At 45.1% G+C, this 18,886-nt stretch overlaps 1 protein-coding gene across 2 annotated transcripts in view; it reads right to left on the bottom strand.

The window, feature by feature from the left end:
* Nucleotides 1–18,886, bottom strand: part of CRYBG2 (crystallin beta-gamma domain containing 2) — a 403,207-nt gene that overhangs the window by 69,315 nt on the left and 315,006 nt on the right. For both annotated transcript variants that reach the window (XM_078682657.1, XM_078682658.1), the window contains 2 exons: nt 11,332–16,894; nt 4,460–4,507 (listed from right to left, as the gene is read on the bottom strand). In XM_078682657.1, the coding sequence (XP_078538783.1) occupies nt 4,460–4,507; nt 11,332–16,894 (5,611 nt within the window). The remainder of the gene's footprint in view (nt 1–4,459; nt 4,508–11,331; nt 16,895–18,886) is intronic.

Here is an 18,886-nt window from a genome sequence, read left to right as displayed (position 1 = left end):
ATACAGGATTGGGGAAACAGAACCAAGCATTCTCAAATAAGGTTACATTCTGGAATCCTCATTGTCAGTGATGCAGGATTGCGGAAAGAGAATCAAAGATCCTCATATAAGTATGCATTCTGGAATCCTCATTGTCAGGGATGCAGGATTGTGGAAAGAGGACCAAACATACTCATATAAGCATACATTCTGTGATCCTCATTGTCAGGGATGCGGGGTTCGGGAAAGAGAATCAAAGATCCTCATATAAGTATGCATGCTGGGATCCTCATTGTTGGTGATGCAGGATTGGGGAACGAAAACCAAGTATGCTGAAGTAAACATACATTTTGGAATCCTTATTCTTGGTGATTCTCGACCAGGTATTTGGACGTGAGGTGGAATAGTACACTGCTAGAATATTGTTAGCAACATATCGTACTACAGAAGTATTAGGGCCAATATATAACAAAGTTAAGTATGTACTTTACTAAATTCCACATATATTTACTTACAATGATAATGTATACACATCTTCAAGATTTGTGGAAGTGGAGTTAAGAATAGTAAACCTTTGCTTAGCTATCTACAGTCACCTTTATGGCATATTGGTTATTGATATTCAGACTGCAATATTTTTGCATTACGATAGTGCTGTCCTTTATTTTCTGACATGCAACCACATCTATCTGTATGGTTACTATCGAGAATTCATTAGTTCAAACAAGTTAGTGGCCCTGTAATAAAAAACACTCATAGGTGTCCTACTCCAGTCCTGGAAGCCAGAGTCAATAAAGTAATATATCTTTATTGTGTACTGTTAATTAAAACCTTTAGAATATACAATGCAATAAAAACCAATCCATGTTATAAAAGCAGATAATCTTAGATGATATAGAGATCAATTATAGTGAATAAATACATAAATACAATTGATGTATTCCAGTACTAGCAGCTGTCTAATTACTCCTAACAGCTGTCAGAAGGAGCAGCAGCTTACAGGTAGCAGCTAATATTTCACTGGGCTGGGCCACCTGGGGGCCACCTAAGGGCCTAAACCTTTGACATGGGAGATGGATACATTTCGTCAATCAGATGTTTAAGGTGTTTTTTTTCTGGGTTAAGCGCTGCTATAATGCTCTGCCGACAGGCTTGAACTCCCGGCCTATTCCAGAGACTTGTTTTACACCCATCCAACATGGCCGGGCAAATGCACGAAACGTGCTTAAAGGATTCATCAGGCTCACCACAGCCCCTGCTTTTAATTTCTTCTGTTGAGCGGGGGGCTAGGTGCTTCAAAAAAGTTGCTCACCCAGTCTGAGGGCCATGACTCTTAGATTCAAGTGATTGGAACATGTACAGGCCAGGTATGAGGATGGAGAAGCCGGTTGGTACGAATTAATAACTGCTCATGCATGCTTGCGTTTAGCTAAGATTGCTCTATCTGCATGGTAGTAACAGAGACTGGTACGTTTTTTAATACTTATTTTAAATGCGTCAACACAGGTTTTTAGGATGTCCAAATATGATTTCTTCACCTACAATTGACCACTGAGGAAATAAAGGGGTATCTCTCTCTGACGAATAAGTGTTTTTACACTGACACTAGTTGGGGCCTGTACCAACAGCAACAGGTTTGGTACACGGGCTACTGCTTGCATGCCGGAGGGGTTGGCAGAAGGAAAGTCACAGAAAAAAATGACAAGTGCAGTGAAGAGAGAGTGAGGCTCATTTGAACATTCTTACCCGGAGGCAGGGGAGGGGTGGCCGCTGACCCAGATAATACTCTCAAGCTCCCAAGAAGGGGCGCGTGCAGAAGGTATGGAGCTCAGAGGAAGATATGCACCTGTTGACAACATATGTGACAGCGCCCTGGAGACAAGAGAGGAGATGAGGGGACCGGTCTTCAGCCCCAGAGGCAGAGCTCATACCTAGAGTCTCTCACTGATAGAGAAATGTGATGATAAACCGGTAGAGTGGCCTGGGTGCCAGAGTGTCTACTGCACACACTTCTGAGCAAGCAGTGGAAAGGGGCGGGTCCCCACAAACAGAGATAGGGTTATCAGGACATGTTCTCACCTTCAATGTATTTTGAAACTTCCAAATCATAAACCGGGCACTTGACAACATCACAAGTCTTCTAAAGATCTATTAAACACTACTAGATCTGTCTATCCCAGATACAACTTCCTGCAGAGAAGGCCAGGATCAACCTTTTCTTTATTGAAAGGAAACATGGTAGATCATGTAATTAAACTGGAGACACCTGACAGAGCAGACTCGCCAAGAATGCCTGAAGCCCACTTTCCAGGCATTGCAAGCTTTGTCAGATGACAGTGCTGGTTAACCACTATTCAAATGGATTAAACTGGCCCCGAGCTGAAAAGAGATCCGTGCAATGCTTTCCACCAGAGGGACTAGCCTGGAGAGACCTCGCATATGCTAAATAGTCGAACTCTGAGTGCTGCTGATCAAAATAACAGGCATTACCAAAAGCAACTTTCAATTTAGAGCCGCTTACTAAAGCTGCTCATTTGAACCTCTCCATCATCTGGGTTTGCTGAGAGGAAATAAGGAAAAGCCAAAATTATTGAGGCAGATTATGGAGAGAAATGTACCATTAATTACGTTTCGCATAGTGAATAATACTCTTTTCTGCATACCATTATTGATTGAAAATGTGTCTCACCCGGTCACAAACTTGGGATATCCCCAATGAAGAGAAGAAACGGTCTTTAAATGTGAAATGCAGAGGACCTTAGTGAGTGAAATTCAGGATTGTCCATGTCTTCACACTCCAGACAGTGATTTCTATATATATCGATGAGCTGGATTCAACATAGGTCAAAGAGGCTAGACCCACAACAGATTTTCTGATTTTTAAGGTCTCTACTTGAGATCGATTTGAATAGAATGAATTCAGATGAAGCTGATTTACAATGCCAGTTGTTATCCTACAAATCTGGCAGGTATCAGGCCTGCCTCAACCGATATTAGACAGCTCTTGTATAGATAGCAGCGCCGCCTCTGCTGTCTTAGTGTTCAGCCCGACTCCAAAGAAAAGCAAATGATCGTCAAGTTAAAAGTGTATTGTTTAGCTAGCCTGGCCTTGATAAATAATATTATGAGACATAGATATATATTTCATTTAAGAAAAGAAATCAGAACATCATTTCATAAAGCTTCTAGAGGATAAACAATGCTCTTAAAATGTGTTATAAAACCTACGTCCATTTAAACTCATTCCTTAAAGTAACTCTAAAAGTGTTTTAAAAAGTTTTTTAAAACATTTTTTCAGACATTTTTAAAGTGTGCATCTGTGAGGAAAGTATGCTGTAATTGCTGTTCTCAAATGCAATATGGATACTGTTGAGACTGTTGCGATTATAAAGGCTAAACAATTACTACATTAATTGACTTTGTTATAAGGGAAGGTGATTGCCAGCTGTCTGCAGAGGGGTGTTTGCCTCTTGCTGGCTATCGCTGCAGGTGTAGGGAGATCTGAGATAAAACTGCTCCCTCCTTTTCATGCAGAGGAGCATATCTGTCTGATGTGGGAAGACGTTTGGATTAGATCAGATCAGATCAGATTGCTTTCATTGGTGGAGGAGAGGCTGTCAAGTAGTCGCTCTGCACCCTGGAAGGCCCCCTTCATTTTCTCTGGCGGTGATAGACTGGACAATTGGACACTACAGCAGACCAGACTTTGAATTCTTTCTTGATCATTTCTCATGCTCACAGGAAGGTCAGTTACAAGGATTTGGATAGTAGCATTATGTGAGGAAGCCCCCAGCATGAGTGTGCTCTCTTTTTAATGTATGCATTAGTTTTTTTAAGTAGTAGATACTATTTTGGCATAGTCTGAAAATAGGCAGGTTTTCTTTTTGTTGCACTGAAAGGGATTAAGCTGTAACTCTTCAAAAGATAGTAGCCGCAAAGCACTCTTGGGCATTGAGTTATTCTGTGAGGACTGGATTGGACACAAAAGTGCGGTGTCGCTGTCTTTCATTGAAGCCTTGAAGTAGCTTCAGGTCTCATTAATGTGAGGGTGCTGTAAAGGTGAATGTAGAGGAGCAGGACGTCTGAAACACCTCAACGAAGTCACCATCACCCCTGCTCTTGAACCCCCTCCTACGCCTCCGTATCCTTCTTCTTATGCTCCCCAAGCTCTGTCTCCAATATGTTTCAATAAGTTTCCTGCTTTTCTTCCCTCTATCCCCACCTACCTGTCTACCTCACCTTACTCAAGGTTCTTACATATCCTCCCCCTTCCATCCTCTAGCCTCTAGACTGTCCCTGACATTCTCCATCTCTTCCTGCCCCTGCCAGCCTCCCTCTTCATGTACTATGGGATATGTTCCCAAGGTTAAGAGGTTTCCCACTTGGACATTTCCAAGCACCCGTTAGACCAGTCCAATGTGTAAGGAGTCATGATGTGGGTTCTGGCATAAGGGTCTGGAATACTTCATTTTTTCCTCACCTTCCCCGGCCTGGGGTTGAGTTTTCCACGTTCTCTCTCTTCATGTTGCTGTAAGGGAAAACACAGAAACAATCATCAGTTCTAGGACTACCCATATCTGTTTCATATTCTTACAAATGAGCGGCAGACATCTTTGAAGGTTGGGGAAAGCAGAAGACAGTTAATACACTTCCAAGGTATGAATTAATCCTTTAAGGTTTGCAATTGGGGTATGGTGATCAACGATCCTATTCCAGTCTCTTGTCTCGTCCTTTTTCTGGGAGTTAGGGGGTGCCAAGTGTGTACGTTTCAACCCTTTTAATCTGCTTTGCAACTCGTATCAATAAATCAGTACACCTGCTCGCCTTTAAATGTAAATACATTGCCGTCACTGTTTGTTTTGCATCGTATACATCCATTAAATTTCATCAGCACCATCTTGCTAGGGTCTGACACATGACTAGACCAGAGCTCACCCAGCTTCTGCTCGTCCATCTTTGTGAGACTTCGGGTGCATAAAAAGAGCTTGGAGCCTGACCCTCTACTCAAAAATGTGTCCCCCTTGGGCCCAACAGATGCATGCAGCATATGAGCCTTTTAAAAATAGCTCAGTATCTGCTCTGGTTGCCAAACTTGATTGTGCTCCACTTTTTCCTGGTTCGGGAGATGTATGTGTACAGTAATATCTAAGCCTTTGAAAAAAGGTGCATGGCTAATTCTCACACCACCATCACCCATCACTAACAACTATTGTCATTTATTTCCTGACTGGGAGTTTGTGTGAAAAGGGGTAACAGAGCTTGACTGCAATGTTTAAATATGTTTGGAAATATTTTAACATTGCCAATTTAGCAGTATAATTGTGTAAAAACTTGAGAGGGGGCCCGAGGATTTATATTTTTTCACAAGTGTGGTTAAGAAGTTTGAAGAGACCACTGCCATATAGACTGCTGTACCTTCTCCGATTCCCTCCATTTTGCTGTATATGCATACAACATCCCACTGCTCCTCTTGCTAGACTGATGCTACCTATTTGTTTAGTCTTCCAGACTCCCTCCCCAAATGGACTACCTATAACAGCACATGCCATGCATGTAGATCCCTGCCTCTTTCTGCTGCCTCTATGATAATAGAAACTAAGAAACATACCCCCAGATTCATCATTGTCCCGATTTGCGAGTCCTTAATAGCGATTATTAAGGAATCGCTATTAAGGACTCGCAAACCGGGATTCATGTAGAAATCGCAATATTATATGCGATTTCTACAGCTTCCTTATTTGCGATTAGCAAATTGCTAATCGCAAATAAGGAATGACTCCCCATTCATTCCTATGGGCTAAAGGCCCATAGGAATGAATGGGGAGTCATTCCTTATTTGCGATTAGCAATTTGCTAATTGCAAATAAGGATGCAATTTCAAGGGTGCCAGGGGTGTCCAAAGGACACCCTGTAGCACCCCTGAAATGTCAATGTAGACTGATGTTGCGCACACACATGTCCAAAGGACATGTGTGTGTGTGTAACATCCAACTTAGAAAAATGCACTAAAGTGCATTTTTCTAAGTTTTCGCTATTTAACACGAAGTCAGACTTCGCGGTAAATAGCGGCCAAAAATAGCGAATTTGCAATTTAAAAATGGTTAATGAATTGCATTTAAGGAATCTCAAATAGAGATTCCTTAAATACAATTCCTCGCAATTTTGCGATTTCGCTATTAGCGATTTATGCATTTGGGATGATGAAGCCCAAATGCAAAAATTGCGCTTGCAAATGGCCAGATTCTCAGAATCTGGCCCTTTGCGAGCCCAGTTTTCAATGATGAATCTGGCTGATAGGTCCTGCAGGGTAAATTATAAGAACCAGATAATTCCAATTACATTTTCTGCACCTATGCCCCACACCAACACGTTTAAAACACGAGCACAACAAATACATTGTTCTGTTAACCGCACTGCATACCACCCATCTAAAAATGGGCTTTGGCGTCCCACAATAGGTACAAAGTGCTACATAAATGCCACAGTAAAATACAACACAGTATGGGACCATGTCAAGTAGAGATAATTACCTTCCAGGTTTCACTTACCGTGGATCTGACTATTTTACTACCATGGATAGGCTTCTCTAATCCAAAGTGAGGAGTTAATGTCACTGACTATGGCAAACGGGTGTCGACTGGAAACCAAAATCGACCCTGGTAAAAATGTTCAAATAAGCTTGACACTGGAGAAGGCTGAGACTAGAATGGGGCAGTGAGGGCCTTGTAGGATCATGGCAACCTGCTCTACTCTCTGAGCAGCCTCCTTGCCTGCAGTCCACCGGGAAAATGCTAGAGTGGCAGAACACTTTTTAGGCCCCTACGTTAATCTATGGGCCTCATTTACCCAAAGACGACGCAACAAGATGCCACAAGCCTATTTGCTGCATCATTTTAACAGCACAGGGCTGCATCGTATTGACAACAATATGACGCATCCATATACTTTCCCCAGTGCTGGGTCACAACTGGCTGTCTTGCGCCAGTGCAGGCACTTGCGCCAGTGCAGGCACCCTTGCGTCATGTTGCAAGGGTGCCTGCGTTGCGGGGTTGATTGTTTTTGTACAGGAAGGTTGTCCCTTCCTGCACAAAACAATAATTGATGCCATTTTCTTCTTTCTATGCATGCATAGAAAGAGGAAATAAATAGGAGAAATCAAAGAATTTCTCCTCGTTTCGCCACTCCTATGCCTCCCCTGAGGAGGCATAGGATTCTGATGCATTCCCAGCTTTACAAAACCTTGTAAGACTGGGAATGCATCAGGTTCCATGGATGTTGTGTCAGGTTCCATGGAAGTTGTGTAGGAACATCCACAGCATTACCCATTGAACACCCCTTCAACACAGAGTAATGCATGAAAGGGGGCCATATTTACAAGTCCATGAAGTCATGCAGGGTGACTTTACATGGGTAGTTAATGTGGGCAGGCACACTGTGACCCCGGTGCGTCAAAAAAAGTGATGCACCGGCAGCGCAATGGGCTTGTAAATGAGGCCCTATATTTTTACAGGGAGTGATGTGTCCAATTCTGAAAACAGTTGCAGATTTCTATATATCTACTGACAAAAACAAAGGACACAGCTCAACCGCTTCCATGTTCGCCACAAACTTCAGATCTGATTATTTCATCTTTAGCAGGGTGGAACTCTGACTGTAGAGTTTAGGGAGCCATAGGCCCCAATGCACAGGAAGAAAAACTGGGTTCCTGTACTATACTGCCTTGATGGATAATAAAAGACAGACAACCTGATAGTGTGGTGGGGCCCTTCCAGCCCAGCGCCTCGGTGCTACTGAAAGTGCTGCTCTATGATATCGATGTTCCTCGCATTGAACAAATGTTATTGAGGAAGTCTGAAAAGGTATTGTTTAAATAACAAGACTTGCAAAATCTACGTTAAACTTTGCAGACCTGAACATACCATGGGCCCCTGTAGGGCAGGCCACTATCTCTGACCTGCACAAAGCACAGGCCTACGTGGGCCAGTCCTCATCTCTGTCTTGAACACACAATATGTCTCAGAGTGGCAGGCAATCCTATCTGAGCTCAAAATATCATAGACCACTTTGGGCAGGGTGTCTCTCTGACTTGAGTGCACCATGTGTCTCTGACGTGGGCAAAGAATTATTCCAAAAAACACAGAGGTCCATGTGTGAATGGTGTACCCACTGGTCCACATTTGCCAATTCTCTCGATCCACAAAGGAGACTCATGAGTTTTTTTAGCCAAAAAAGGCTTCATTTTAGCTTTCTCTCATTTGTAACTTCCCACACTTTAATAAGAGCCAGTAGGGATAATAAATCCAGATTTGTTTTTCCAGATCTCCCTCTTATCCTTTCTGAAATGTTGTCATGAACTCTGGTCCAAGAGAAAAACTCAAAGCTGAACTCTTCTGGTCAAACCCAAACTGGTGGCAGCCTTACCGGAGGTCCCTGCACTATCTGGTCACAAAGCGTCCTGGAGCCCCTGCTCTGCATGATCCTCGGGGACTCTGGATTCCCTTTCATAGAATACTAATGGATTCGGGAGCCTCTGCACTACCTAAATGTGAGGGGCCACAGAATCCATGCTCTGTCTGACATTATAGGATCTGAGGTCCCAGTATTAACTAATTCCAAGGTATCCTGGAGTCACTTGCTTTCTTTATTATCTGATCCATAGGACTCCTGGACTACCTGGACTCTGTGGTCTCGGTGGATCTGGGCGACCCTGTACTATCTAATCCCCGTTCACTATCTGATGCACAGGGATCGTGAAGTCTGTGCAGAGTCTGAAAACGAGGCACCTTGGGCTGCCTGCACTATCTGATTCATCGGATTGCTGGAGTCCTGATATAGCTGATACCTGGAATCCTGAAGCTCCTGCACTCACTCATTCTGAGGGATTCGGCGGGCTATGTACTATCAGACACCCATAGATCCTGATTTAGGGTTCATTAGATCCCAGCACTGTCTGGTCTTGGGGAATCTAGAGTCCCTGCACTATGTAATTACGAAGGATCTTGGAGGAAATCCACTACCTGACTCTGATGGATCCTGAGGTCCTCGCAGTAGTAATTCTGAGGGATGCTACGAGTCCTTCACTTTAGCCTTCTGAGACTCCTGGAGTTCCTGCATGATCTGCTTCAAAGGGATCATGGAGTCCTTGCACTAACTGATTCCAAAGGTTCCTGGTGTCCCGGCACTGAAAAAGAGGGATTCTTGGGTCCATCTACTGTCTGATCCAGGGACTATTTTCACCCCACCACTAGCTGATTCCGAGAAGTTTCATTGGGAATTTATGTTGGTACGGCGCATTGTTCTATCTCAGGGATGTGTACAGTCTATGATCAGCCTCTTACCCAGGGCTCCTCGGGATCTCATCAGGATCTCATGTCACCTCATTAAAAGTACCCCTCTGGCCATGCTTCTTTGTGATTCTGTTTACACTTTGGTGAGGGATCTATAGCTGATGCGCAAGGGGCCCGCTAGCTTGTGTCAGATGTTGTGAAAATTGTGGAAGGGTGCAGAAATCTATATGCCTAAGATGGCTGCTGTTTCTTTACCTTCACTTACAGGTAATCTTCAGGAGGCGCTGGTGCTATGTCAGAATTACCCCTTAGCACTCTTTTTTTGTGAGAAGCACCCACTCTGCTCGGTTGGAAACCGATGCCAGCACCTGACACGTGTGCTCATGTGAGAAGCGCCCTTTACCAACCTACCCACGCCCAGAGCGTCTTTTGACACACTACCTCCACAAGAAGCACCCTTTTGGTATACTGCCCATGTAAACAGCTCCCGTCCATGGCATACTGTAAGTGCAGTCGAGAAGTCCCCCCAGCACTCCGCCCCATTTTGTGGAAAACGTCATTATATGCTATTAAACTGTAGTGGAAATTACATCATCCACCCTTTGATGACCAGATGACTTCAAAGCGTAAACGTATTGCCCCACCTTAATCCACTCAGCAGCTACCAGTTTGTTGTTGTTGTGTTAGAGTACAGGCAAAAAGTGAAAAATTCAGAAATCTAATATGGCTATGAGAGCCTTCTTTATATTCTCTGCCAGCTTTTCCTTTCATGAACAAGAACATGGGGTAGTAAGGGCACTGCCAGGGGGTACCAAAGAAAGCCAGCGTTAACAGAGCCTTTCCCATAATTGAAGTCCGTGTCTCTCTCCCAAACGCGGGACCCACAAAGCCTGGCACTAATACCTACTCAGTGTGCACCTCAGACTGCCTCAAGTGTTGTAGGCTAGCACACTGATGGTATGCACCCTGAATATCAAAGCTAGAAGATTGAGGTATACTTATATGGAAATACAAAATAACTGATTCAGAAATACCAAAAGGTATTTAAAAATGTTCCATACCTAATTCCACATCTATGTGCCTTGACGATACATATATTTTCAAGGTATGTAGATGTTGAGTTAGGAATAGTAAATCTATACTTCCTCTATGTGCACTTACCTTTCGATATTTTGGTCTTGTATATTTTGTCCATTATGTTCTTGTATCACAATATTCATAGCCTCAATATTCAGCAGAACAACCCACGCTGATACCTGACTCAAACTAAACTGGAATCTACCAGTAATTTTGCAGCCCCTTGGTAACACTGCATGGGTAATGGGTGTTTTTCTGTGCTAACCTACTCCTGATACTGGTTCTAGAAAATAAAATCCCCTGGCACATCAAAATTGGCTGTCTGCTAGATTTCGGTCCTAGACAAGTTATATGTCGGAATATCATATACAGAAATATTACCTTCCTTAATTGTCGTGTCTTAAACATCGTTTACAAAATATCATCCCATTGGTTATAGATGTTCTATTAATTGCTCCTATGGGGTGATACTTTAGTAAATGTAACGCGTGACATGAGATTTAGGTCAGGCAATATTCTGACAGTGGTATTCTGAGATCCAATTGCTCTGCTTTCACTACTTAGTCTTGATTAAAAAGGACCATCTCTTGGTGAAGCCCATCTCATGAAGGTCCAGCTCCATCCACTAGACAGTCATTATACCTAGATTGCCTCGAACACCTAGGACAGAGACCACACCCTACACATCTGCATTAATGGTACTTGCGCCTATGCTGCCAGAGAGGCTGGATGGCTGTAGCCAGGTTTAGCATGTGTTTTGTGCACTAAAAATTATCACTGTTACAATTCACAAATGACTAACTATCAATGCAAATACAGGTAAGCACAATTCGGCAAAATAGTTTGAAGATCAAGATAATATATATGATATCACCTGTCAGCTTCTTGTTACAGTCAATGTGGAAGGTGAGTTGGGACACATGTCCCTCCAATTAGAGAAGCAACTAAACATCAACCACTCAGTGTTAATGAAAATAAACTAACTCACCCAGTCATCAGGGAAGGCTCTCAGCTCTGCCTGAGGTTGGACCTTGCTCTGCTTGTTCTCCATGGAGTGGGAGGGCACCCCGCTGCTACTTGTTTTGGTATGTGGGGTTTTTGGAAGGTGTTGGGGAAGTGGTGGTACACTGCCCGGGGTAGGGGCTGGAAGGTGTTTGGGAAGTGGTGGTACACTGCTCGGGGTAGGGGCTGGAAGGTGTTTGGGAAGCGGTGGTACACTGCTCTGGGTAGGGGATGGAAGGTGTTGGGGAAGTCGTGGTACACTGGTTGATGCAGGGGTTGGAAGGTGTTGGGGAAGTGGTGGTACACTGGTTGATGCAGGAGTTGGAAGGCCTTGGGGAAGTGGTGGTGCGCTGCTCAGAGTAGGGGTTGGAAGGTGTTGGGGAAGTGGTGGTGCGTTGCTCGAAGTTGGGGTTGGAAGGTGTTGGGGAAGCGGTGGTACACTGCTCTGGGTAGGGGTTGGAAGGTGTTGGGGAAGTGGTGGTGCACTACTCGGAGTAGGATTTGGAAGGTGTTGGGGAAGTGCTGGTACCCTGGTTGGTGTAGGGGTTGGAAGGTGTGGGGGAAGTGGTGGTACACTGGTTGGTGTAGGGGTTGGAAGGTGTTGGGGAGGTGGTGGTACACTGGTTGGTGTAGGGGTTGGAAGGTTTTGGGGAAGTGGTGGTGCACTGCTTGGGGTAGGGGTTGGAAGGGTTTGGGGAAGTGGTGGCACAGTTCTTGGTGCAGGGGTTGGAAGGTGTTGGGGAAGTGGTGGTGCACTGCTTGGGGTAGGGGTTGGAAGGGTTTGGGGAAGTGGTGGTACAGTGCTCGGAGTAGGGGTTGGAAGGTGTTGTGGAAGTGTTGATACACTTCTCGGGGTAGGGGTTGGAAGGTGTTGGGGAAGTGGTGGCACAGTTCTTGGGGTAGGGGTTGGAAGGTGTTGAGGGAGTGGTGGTAAACTGTCCGGAGGAGAGGTAGGCAGTGGAGGGGGGGAAAGAGCAGAGGCGTCTTCTTCGGGATCTGTGTTCTCCCCAAGTGGTTCATCAGGACTCGAATGGCTCTTCACATCAGAGCTTGGCACCAAAGGGACCTGAAGAGTGGTCAAACCATTCTTCAGGGACTCCTTAGTCTTCATACCGCCATAGGGAGCATGTTCACTAATTTTGTAGCTAATGAAGAGGAGACTGTCCAAGCGGGAGTAAGGTTTCTCCTCTGAAGAAGTAGCTTTCTTCTCTAGCCTTTCTGACAACAGCAGGGTGTCTGTGCTGCAGCTCTGCCTCTGTGGCTTGTTTTGGTCCAGAGTAGCCCGGTACCCAGTGGTCCTGGAAGCCTGGTTGCTATCATCCCCCAGGTGCCGCCTCATCATCTCCAAGGGGCTTAGGTTCTCCAGGTCCTTGCTTCTGCTCACAATATTCTCCCAGGAGTAGACAGGCTTGGGTTTTTCTCCAGTGGCTGGCATTTCCTTGCTGTCCTGGGTGGATGCCACACCTGAATCCACGTCACTTGATGGTTCAAAACCCTCCATTTCTTCCTCTTCTTCCTCGTCCACAGGTGATGACAACCTGTTCTCTGTGTCTGAAAAAACAGGTAGAGGCTCTGGTGACCTCGGTGAGCCCCCATCCTCTGTGATGGGTGGCAAAGTGGCATATACGGAGAGGGCAGAGGTCCGTGGCAGCTTCACCACCCTTGGGTGCTTCATGATCTCTGGGGTTTCCAGCTTACGGACAATGTCAACCCAACTATCCATGTCAACAGCAACATCGGATTCTTCCCCTACCATACTGTGAGGCAGGGTGGTCCCCTCTAATGGTGGTAGGTGTGTCATTGTTGAGGTGTGCATATGCTTTGTGGAGGACATCCCGGGCCCTCCTTCCGCCCCTTGAAAGTTTCTATCAAGCGGAAGCATTGTGTCCATGCTTTCCAGATTATTTCTGGAACTCTGTTCACTGGAAGTAACAACACCCTCGTAGTCTGTCACATAGATTTTCAATGTTGGCGCAGACTCGTCACCAATGTTATCCATTGATGTTTCTCCAAACAATATGGTCTCATTCTCGACCTTGGAATGTTGTGATTGGCTGTCTCCATTTGTGAGTTTATTGGGAGTTTCACCTATTTCCTGTTCTAATGTGACAGCAGCAATATCATTATGGACTTTAAAGGCAAGGTTTTCCTTCGGGGATTCGGCATTTGGGGAATCGATCTCATTTTGGGAGCGGTTTCCTGTCACTGGCGTGTTTATTGGCAAGCCATCTTGCTCTGGGCCAGGGATCTTCACTGGCAAGTTGCACTCTTTAATACTGTCTTCGATTTTAAAGGTGCTTTTTGATACTGAGTTAGGTACTCCTGATGTGGACTCAACCTGGTTGTCATTTTGTCCCCCTAATGGCTCAGTTGCTGCCCAATTGACTGAAATCTGATGGTTGCTGTCAGATTCTTTTACATTGCTGCTGGTTTCATTTTCGTTAATGGAGTTTGGAAGGAACTCTTGTACTGCCCTGCTGGTTTCATCCTGGCTGTTGATATTTGGTGATACTTCTGTTTTTGTACCCCTGCTTAAAGACTGGTTGGTGCCTTTTGGTGCTAGTTCGATCAGTGTCCTGCTGGCTGCATTTTGGGTCATGGGCTTTGGGAGTGATTTACTTACTGCACTGCACGACTCATTCGGGTTCTCGCAATTTGAATTGAAAGTGGTCCTTATACCATCAAATACATCTTGGCCATTGCTTTGTGGTTCTGCTGTTGTACTGCATGTTGAACTGTGAGACATGCTGGATTTTGTTCCTAAACTATGCACTTCATCTTGCCAGGTGGGTTCTTGAAGTGATTTTGTTTTTAAACAACTGGGCTCATTTTGCTCAGAGGTTTCTGATGGTAAAGTGGTTACTTTATTGCTGACAACCTCATGCCCAGGCTTTGCTGGAGGCATAGCTTCGATTATACTGTTATGTACCGTGTTCTCAGAGCTTTCTGGCGGCAGTGGGTCCGTGATACCATCAGTTTTATTTTGTTCTGGGCAATTTTGCGGTAGTTTGTTCCTGCCACTGTGTAAAGGATTGTGCCCAGAGCATTCTGGCGGCAAGGCATCCATTAGACTCTCGGTTGTATCATGTTCGGAGTATTCTTGTAGTGATTTAATCATTTCATTTCTATGTTGATTGTGCCCAGGGCTTCTCGGTGGGGAGTTATCTGTTTTTCTGCTGTCTATGATTGGCTTAAGGTTATCTGTGACTGAAGTGTACATTATAATGAAAGGTGCACTCTTCCTCGGGTGTTTTGTAAGTGGCTTGATCAATATACTGCTAGGTTTATTATGTTTTAAACTTTTTGTTGGGGATGTATCTGTCTCTACCTTGGGTATGTTGTGCCCAGCGCTTGCTGTTGGCGATATTTCTATTACTTTTCCTAGTGTATTGTACCCAGGGCTTCCTGCTGGTAATGTTTCTGTTGTTCTTGTTTCATTGCTGCCAGGGCTTCCTGGTGGCAATGTTTCTGCTGTTCTTGTTTCATTGCTGCCAGGGCTTCCTGGTGGCAATGTTTCTGCTGGTCTTGTTTCACTGTGGCCAGGGCTTCCTAGTGGTGATGTTTCTTTTGTTCTTTTTGTATTATTGTGGCCTGGGTTTCCCGGTGGTGATGTGTCCATTTCACTACTGTCTGTATTGTGCCTTTGGCATTCTATGAGGGATGTGTCTATTATATTGCTAGTTCTTTTATGCTGTGGGATTTTTAATGGTGTTTTTATGTTTCCGCTGAGTGTATTGTGCCCAGGACTTCCCGGTCGGATTTCCATCGCTCTTTTCGGTGTATTGCGTCCAGGGCTTTCTGGTGGTGAGGGTTCCCCTGCGGTATTGGGTGCCGTGTGCCTAGGGCTTTCTGGTGGTGATGTTTCCATTGTTCCCTTGGGTGTATTGTGCTCAGGGCTTTTGGGTGGTGATGTTTCTGTTGTTCTGGATTTGTTAAATCCAGGACTTCCTGGTAGTGTTGACCACATTGTACTGCTGGTTGTGTTGTGGCCATGGTGTTCTGTTGGTGATGTGGCTATTATATTACTTGCTGTATCGGGCCCACAGCTTTTTATTGCTGTGTTTTGTGTACTCCTGCTTTTATGGTGCCCACGGGTTTCTGGTGGGAACACTGATGTCTTACCACTGGATTTACTCGGCCACGAACTTGTTGGAAGTGATGTGGCTACTATACAGCTCGGTTTGTTGTGCCATGCACTTCCTGGCGATGAGACCTTTGTACTGCCAGATTTATTGTGCCAGGAGCTTCCAGTTGGTGATGTGGAAATTATATTGCTTGATTTATTAAGCCAGGAAATTCCAGGAGGTGATGTGGCTATTATTATAGAAGGTTTATTGAGCCATGGACTTTCTGGTAGTGACTTGGTTGCCACACTGCTGGGCTGACTGTACCCTGGGATTCGTGGGGGTGATGTAGACAGTATACTGAGTGGTGTATTGTGCCATGTGGTTCTTGGGGGTGTCCTGGTGCCTGCACTATGAGGTGTACTGTGTCTTGGGCTTTTTGGTGATGATTCAGTTATCAAAGTGTCATCTTTGTTTTGCCAGCTGGTGTGTTGTGATGAATAGTTCTCCCTTTGCTGTTGGCTTACATTGTGTGAGCCTGTGGTGTCATAATTGCTGTCCTTTTGCCATCTGCTTTTTTGTAGTGACATAGGTTCTGTGGTGTGGTCTTCCCCTTGCCAGTCACTTTCTGTTGACCTATTGTTATTTGTTTGCCACTGTGTTTCTGGTGAACTGGGGTAATCCTCTAATCTATTTATAGTTTTGAATTGGGTTACTGTGGGGGAACCCGCTTCAATACTGTCCCTTGCCCACTGGGAGGTGCTGTTTTTGGTTAGTCTGTTAACTGCACTGTCATCAATGTTTTGCCAGCAGTCCCTGGTTGGGGAGTCAGCCTCTCTGCTGCCCTTGCCACTGGGCCAATCCCCCTCATCCCTATTTGTTATGGTTGCTTCCCTTCGTGGTCGAGTTGTCGCAGGGTCGCTTCCAGTCACATGTCCAAACTCTACATGTCTCCAAGTTCTCTTGGTTGGCGAGTACACCTTGGCATATATGGCGCTGTGCACCATGGGGATGTTGGGAAGGTCTGTTGCTCCTGGGCTCCGCCTCTCTCGCAATGTAGAGGACCCAGGTGATACCTCCAATGAAGCTGTCCTTCTGAGCCCTTGTGAAGTTTCGTTCTTTTCATATTGTCTGGGGCTCTGAGGTGAGACACTGTTATGCTCCCAAGCTGGACTCTCCCCTACTCTTTCCTCTCCTGGAGAATATATGGCTTCGACGAGCTCCCCTCCAGAGATAGTACTTGCGATCCTCTTGCTAAGCACCAATGATACCGTGTAGAGGCTTTGCCTGGCTTCGGTCATTGTTGGCTTTGGGGAGGTTGCCGCCTGGTTGAGGCCTCTGCTGACTGCCTGTGGGGTGCTTGGTCTCTTCGGGGCTGCCTCCATGCTGTTTTGGTGGTGCTCAAATCCAGAGGGTGATTCCCCACTCTCCACTTCCACTGTGTCCACTGGGGTAGAGGATTCTTCACCGTCCTCCAAGAAAGATCTAGAAGGAAGACGAAAAGGCACACATTAATCACAGAGATTCAATAAAGACAGCATTCAAGCACATTCCAGCCACTTCCTTCCCCGTGCCTTTCTGACACGGAACTCAGCCAGGGGCTGGAGGGGTGGGCATCTTCTGCATGCAGGCTGTAATGCAGCCTGCATGGAGAACAGGAAAAGAGTTCATGACTGTTTTGGGCAGCCCGAGATGGCCAGTTAAACAGTCATTGCGCACTTAGGAGTGTTCAACCAGTTTTCCCCTGCAGCCCCGCCCTCTCACGCAAGCTACGGCAGCAGGAGGGCAAAATAAAATGATAATATTACGTTATCATAATTTTATTTTTTCCTTTCTTTTGCTGCTTCAAGGAAGAGGGGCGACGCTCCTATGCCTTAGAGGAGGAGCCGCCACTGACCGCTCTCTAGCTGAGGACCAAATTGCTGTCATTTAAATGTGTGGTCCTGGTACTTATACTGGCAGCTAATCAGACATCATTCTTCATCACTCATAATGGAATCCTGCACATCACCACTGGTTGCATCATCCTACCTACACGAAGGAGATATAAAGTTATCATTCTCAAGGACCTCCAAAGGCATGGCTTACTATGTGCTCTTCTGGACAATGAGTCTGCTGCAGTCACGCAGCTCCTGGCTCACTTTCTTGCCATAGGGAAGATGGCCCTACCCTCGGATGGTAAAAATGCCCTCACAGTCTAAGGGCAATCTCTGAGACAGACAGAAGCACAAGAGGCAGTCATGTTGACTTAAGAGACAGAGCAAGGCATAGGAGACTGTGAGGGAGCAAGACCTTTAGACAGCAAAGCTTGTGTGACCAAAAGGCCAGATTCTGAAGCTGGTGTGATGGTGAAATGTAAGAAGAAAGAAACCTTTTCTCCTGTACTGCCCAAGACACACAGATATTAGAGACACATACCCTTCCACGCTCTGAAAAGAACAAATATTCCCCAAGAAAACCAAATGCAGAAAATCTGTGTATCATTGCTCGTACTCGGAGAATGAGGGACAGCAGAGACAGCCCGAGGAAGAAGAGGGATGCCAGTCAGTCAGTTATCTATGAAATGCGCAACATGTCCATGCTTACCTAGTGCACAGCATGCCTTCACACCTCAAGATATGAACGTGAGTACCTGTATACATGTAAGTATCCTTGTGTTCACAGACATACCTACATATGCATAGGTACACAAGTGCCTATAAAGATATATGAAGGCATGCCCTAAACACATAAATAGGCTTAACCATGGTGCGCATATGGTAGTGAAAGAGACTTGCAGGGGTGATGGATACAGTTTATTTACCCAGCCTTGCAATTCCATGCAGGGGAAAAAAGATGCAGTTCCCATTTTTAGCTGCCAGAGGGAATTTGGCTCTCACTACAGCAATAACCGCTGAACGCATTTATACGAGACGGAGCAGGGTTATAACTTCATTCACAAAGCGTTTCTTTCATGGTTTGGTGTAAATTTGAAGAAAAAAGTAAGGAGGCCCCCTTTTTAGGTTGATCTGGGACCAGGGGAAACAAGAAAGAAACAACAAAAGGTGTCCCTCAGTACTGAGGGACACCTTTTGTTGTTTCTTTGGTGTAAATTTGGTCAGTAATTTGTATCTGAAAAAGGCGCACAAGATACATCAAAGAATTAATATGGAGAAATATTTTGTTCGTGAAAATTGTAAGATAGAATCTTGAAAGTTCTGTCTATCACGTTTGAATTGTGCATAACGTGGGTGGATGATGAAGTGCTTACATTATTTTTCAACCATCTTGGAATTTAAAAATGTGCACAATACCATGAGTTTCGTTCAGTGGCAAAAAATCACAAGTAATCAGGATCATAGAAAAATGTTAAAAAGTATTACACAAGCACTGGCAAAGCCAATAGGTCTCGCCTCTGAGCCTATTGGTTCTGCCAATGCCTTCTGTTAATGCTGAAGAGCAACGGCTAAATGCCAGTGCTGTGCAGCATGAACAAAA

Source organism: Lissotriton helveticus, chromosome 3_1 (assembly GCF_964261635.1).
Source record: "Lissotriton helveticus chromosome 3_1, aLisHel1.1, whole genome shotgun sequence".
NCBI classification, from domain to species: domain Eukaryota; kingdom Metazoa; phylum Chordata; class Amphibia; order Caudata; family Salamandridae; genus Lissotriton; species Lissotriton helveticus.
This window is presented reverse-complemented; position numbering and strand designations above follow the sequence as displayed.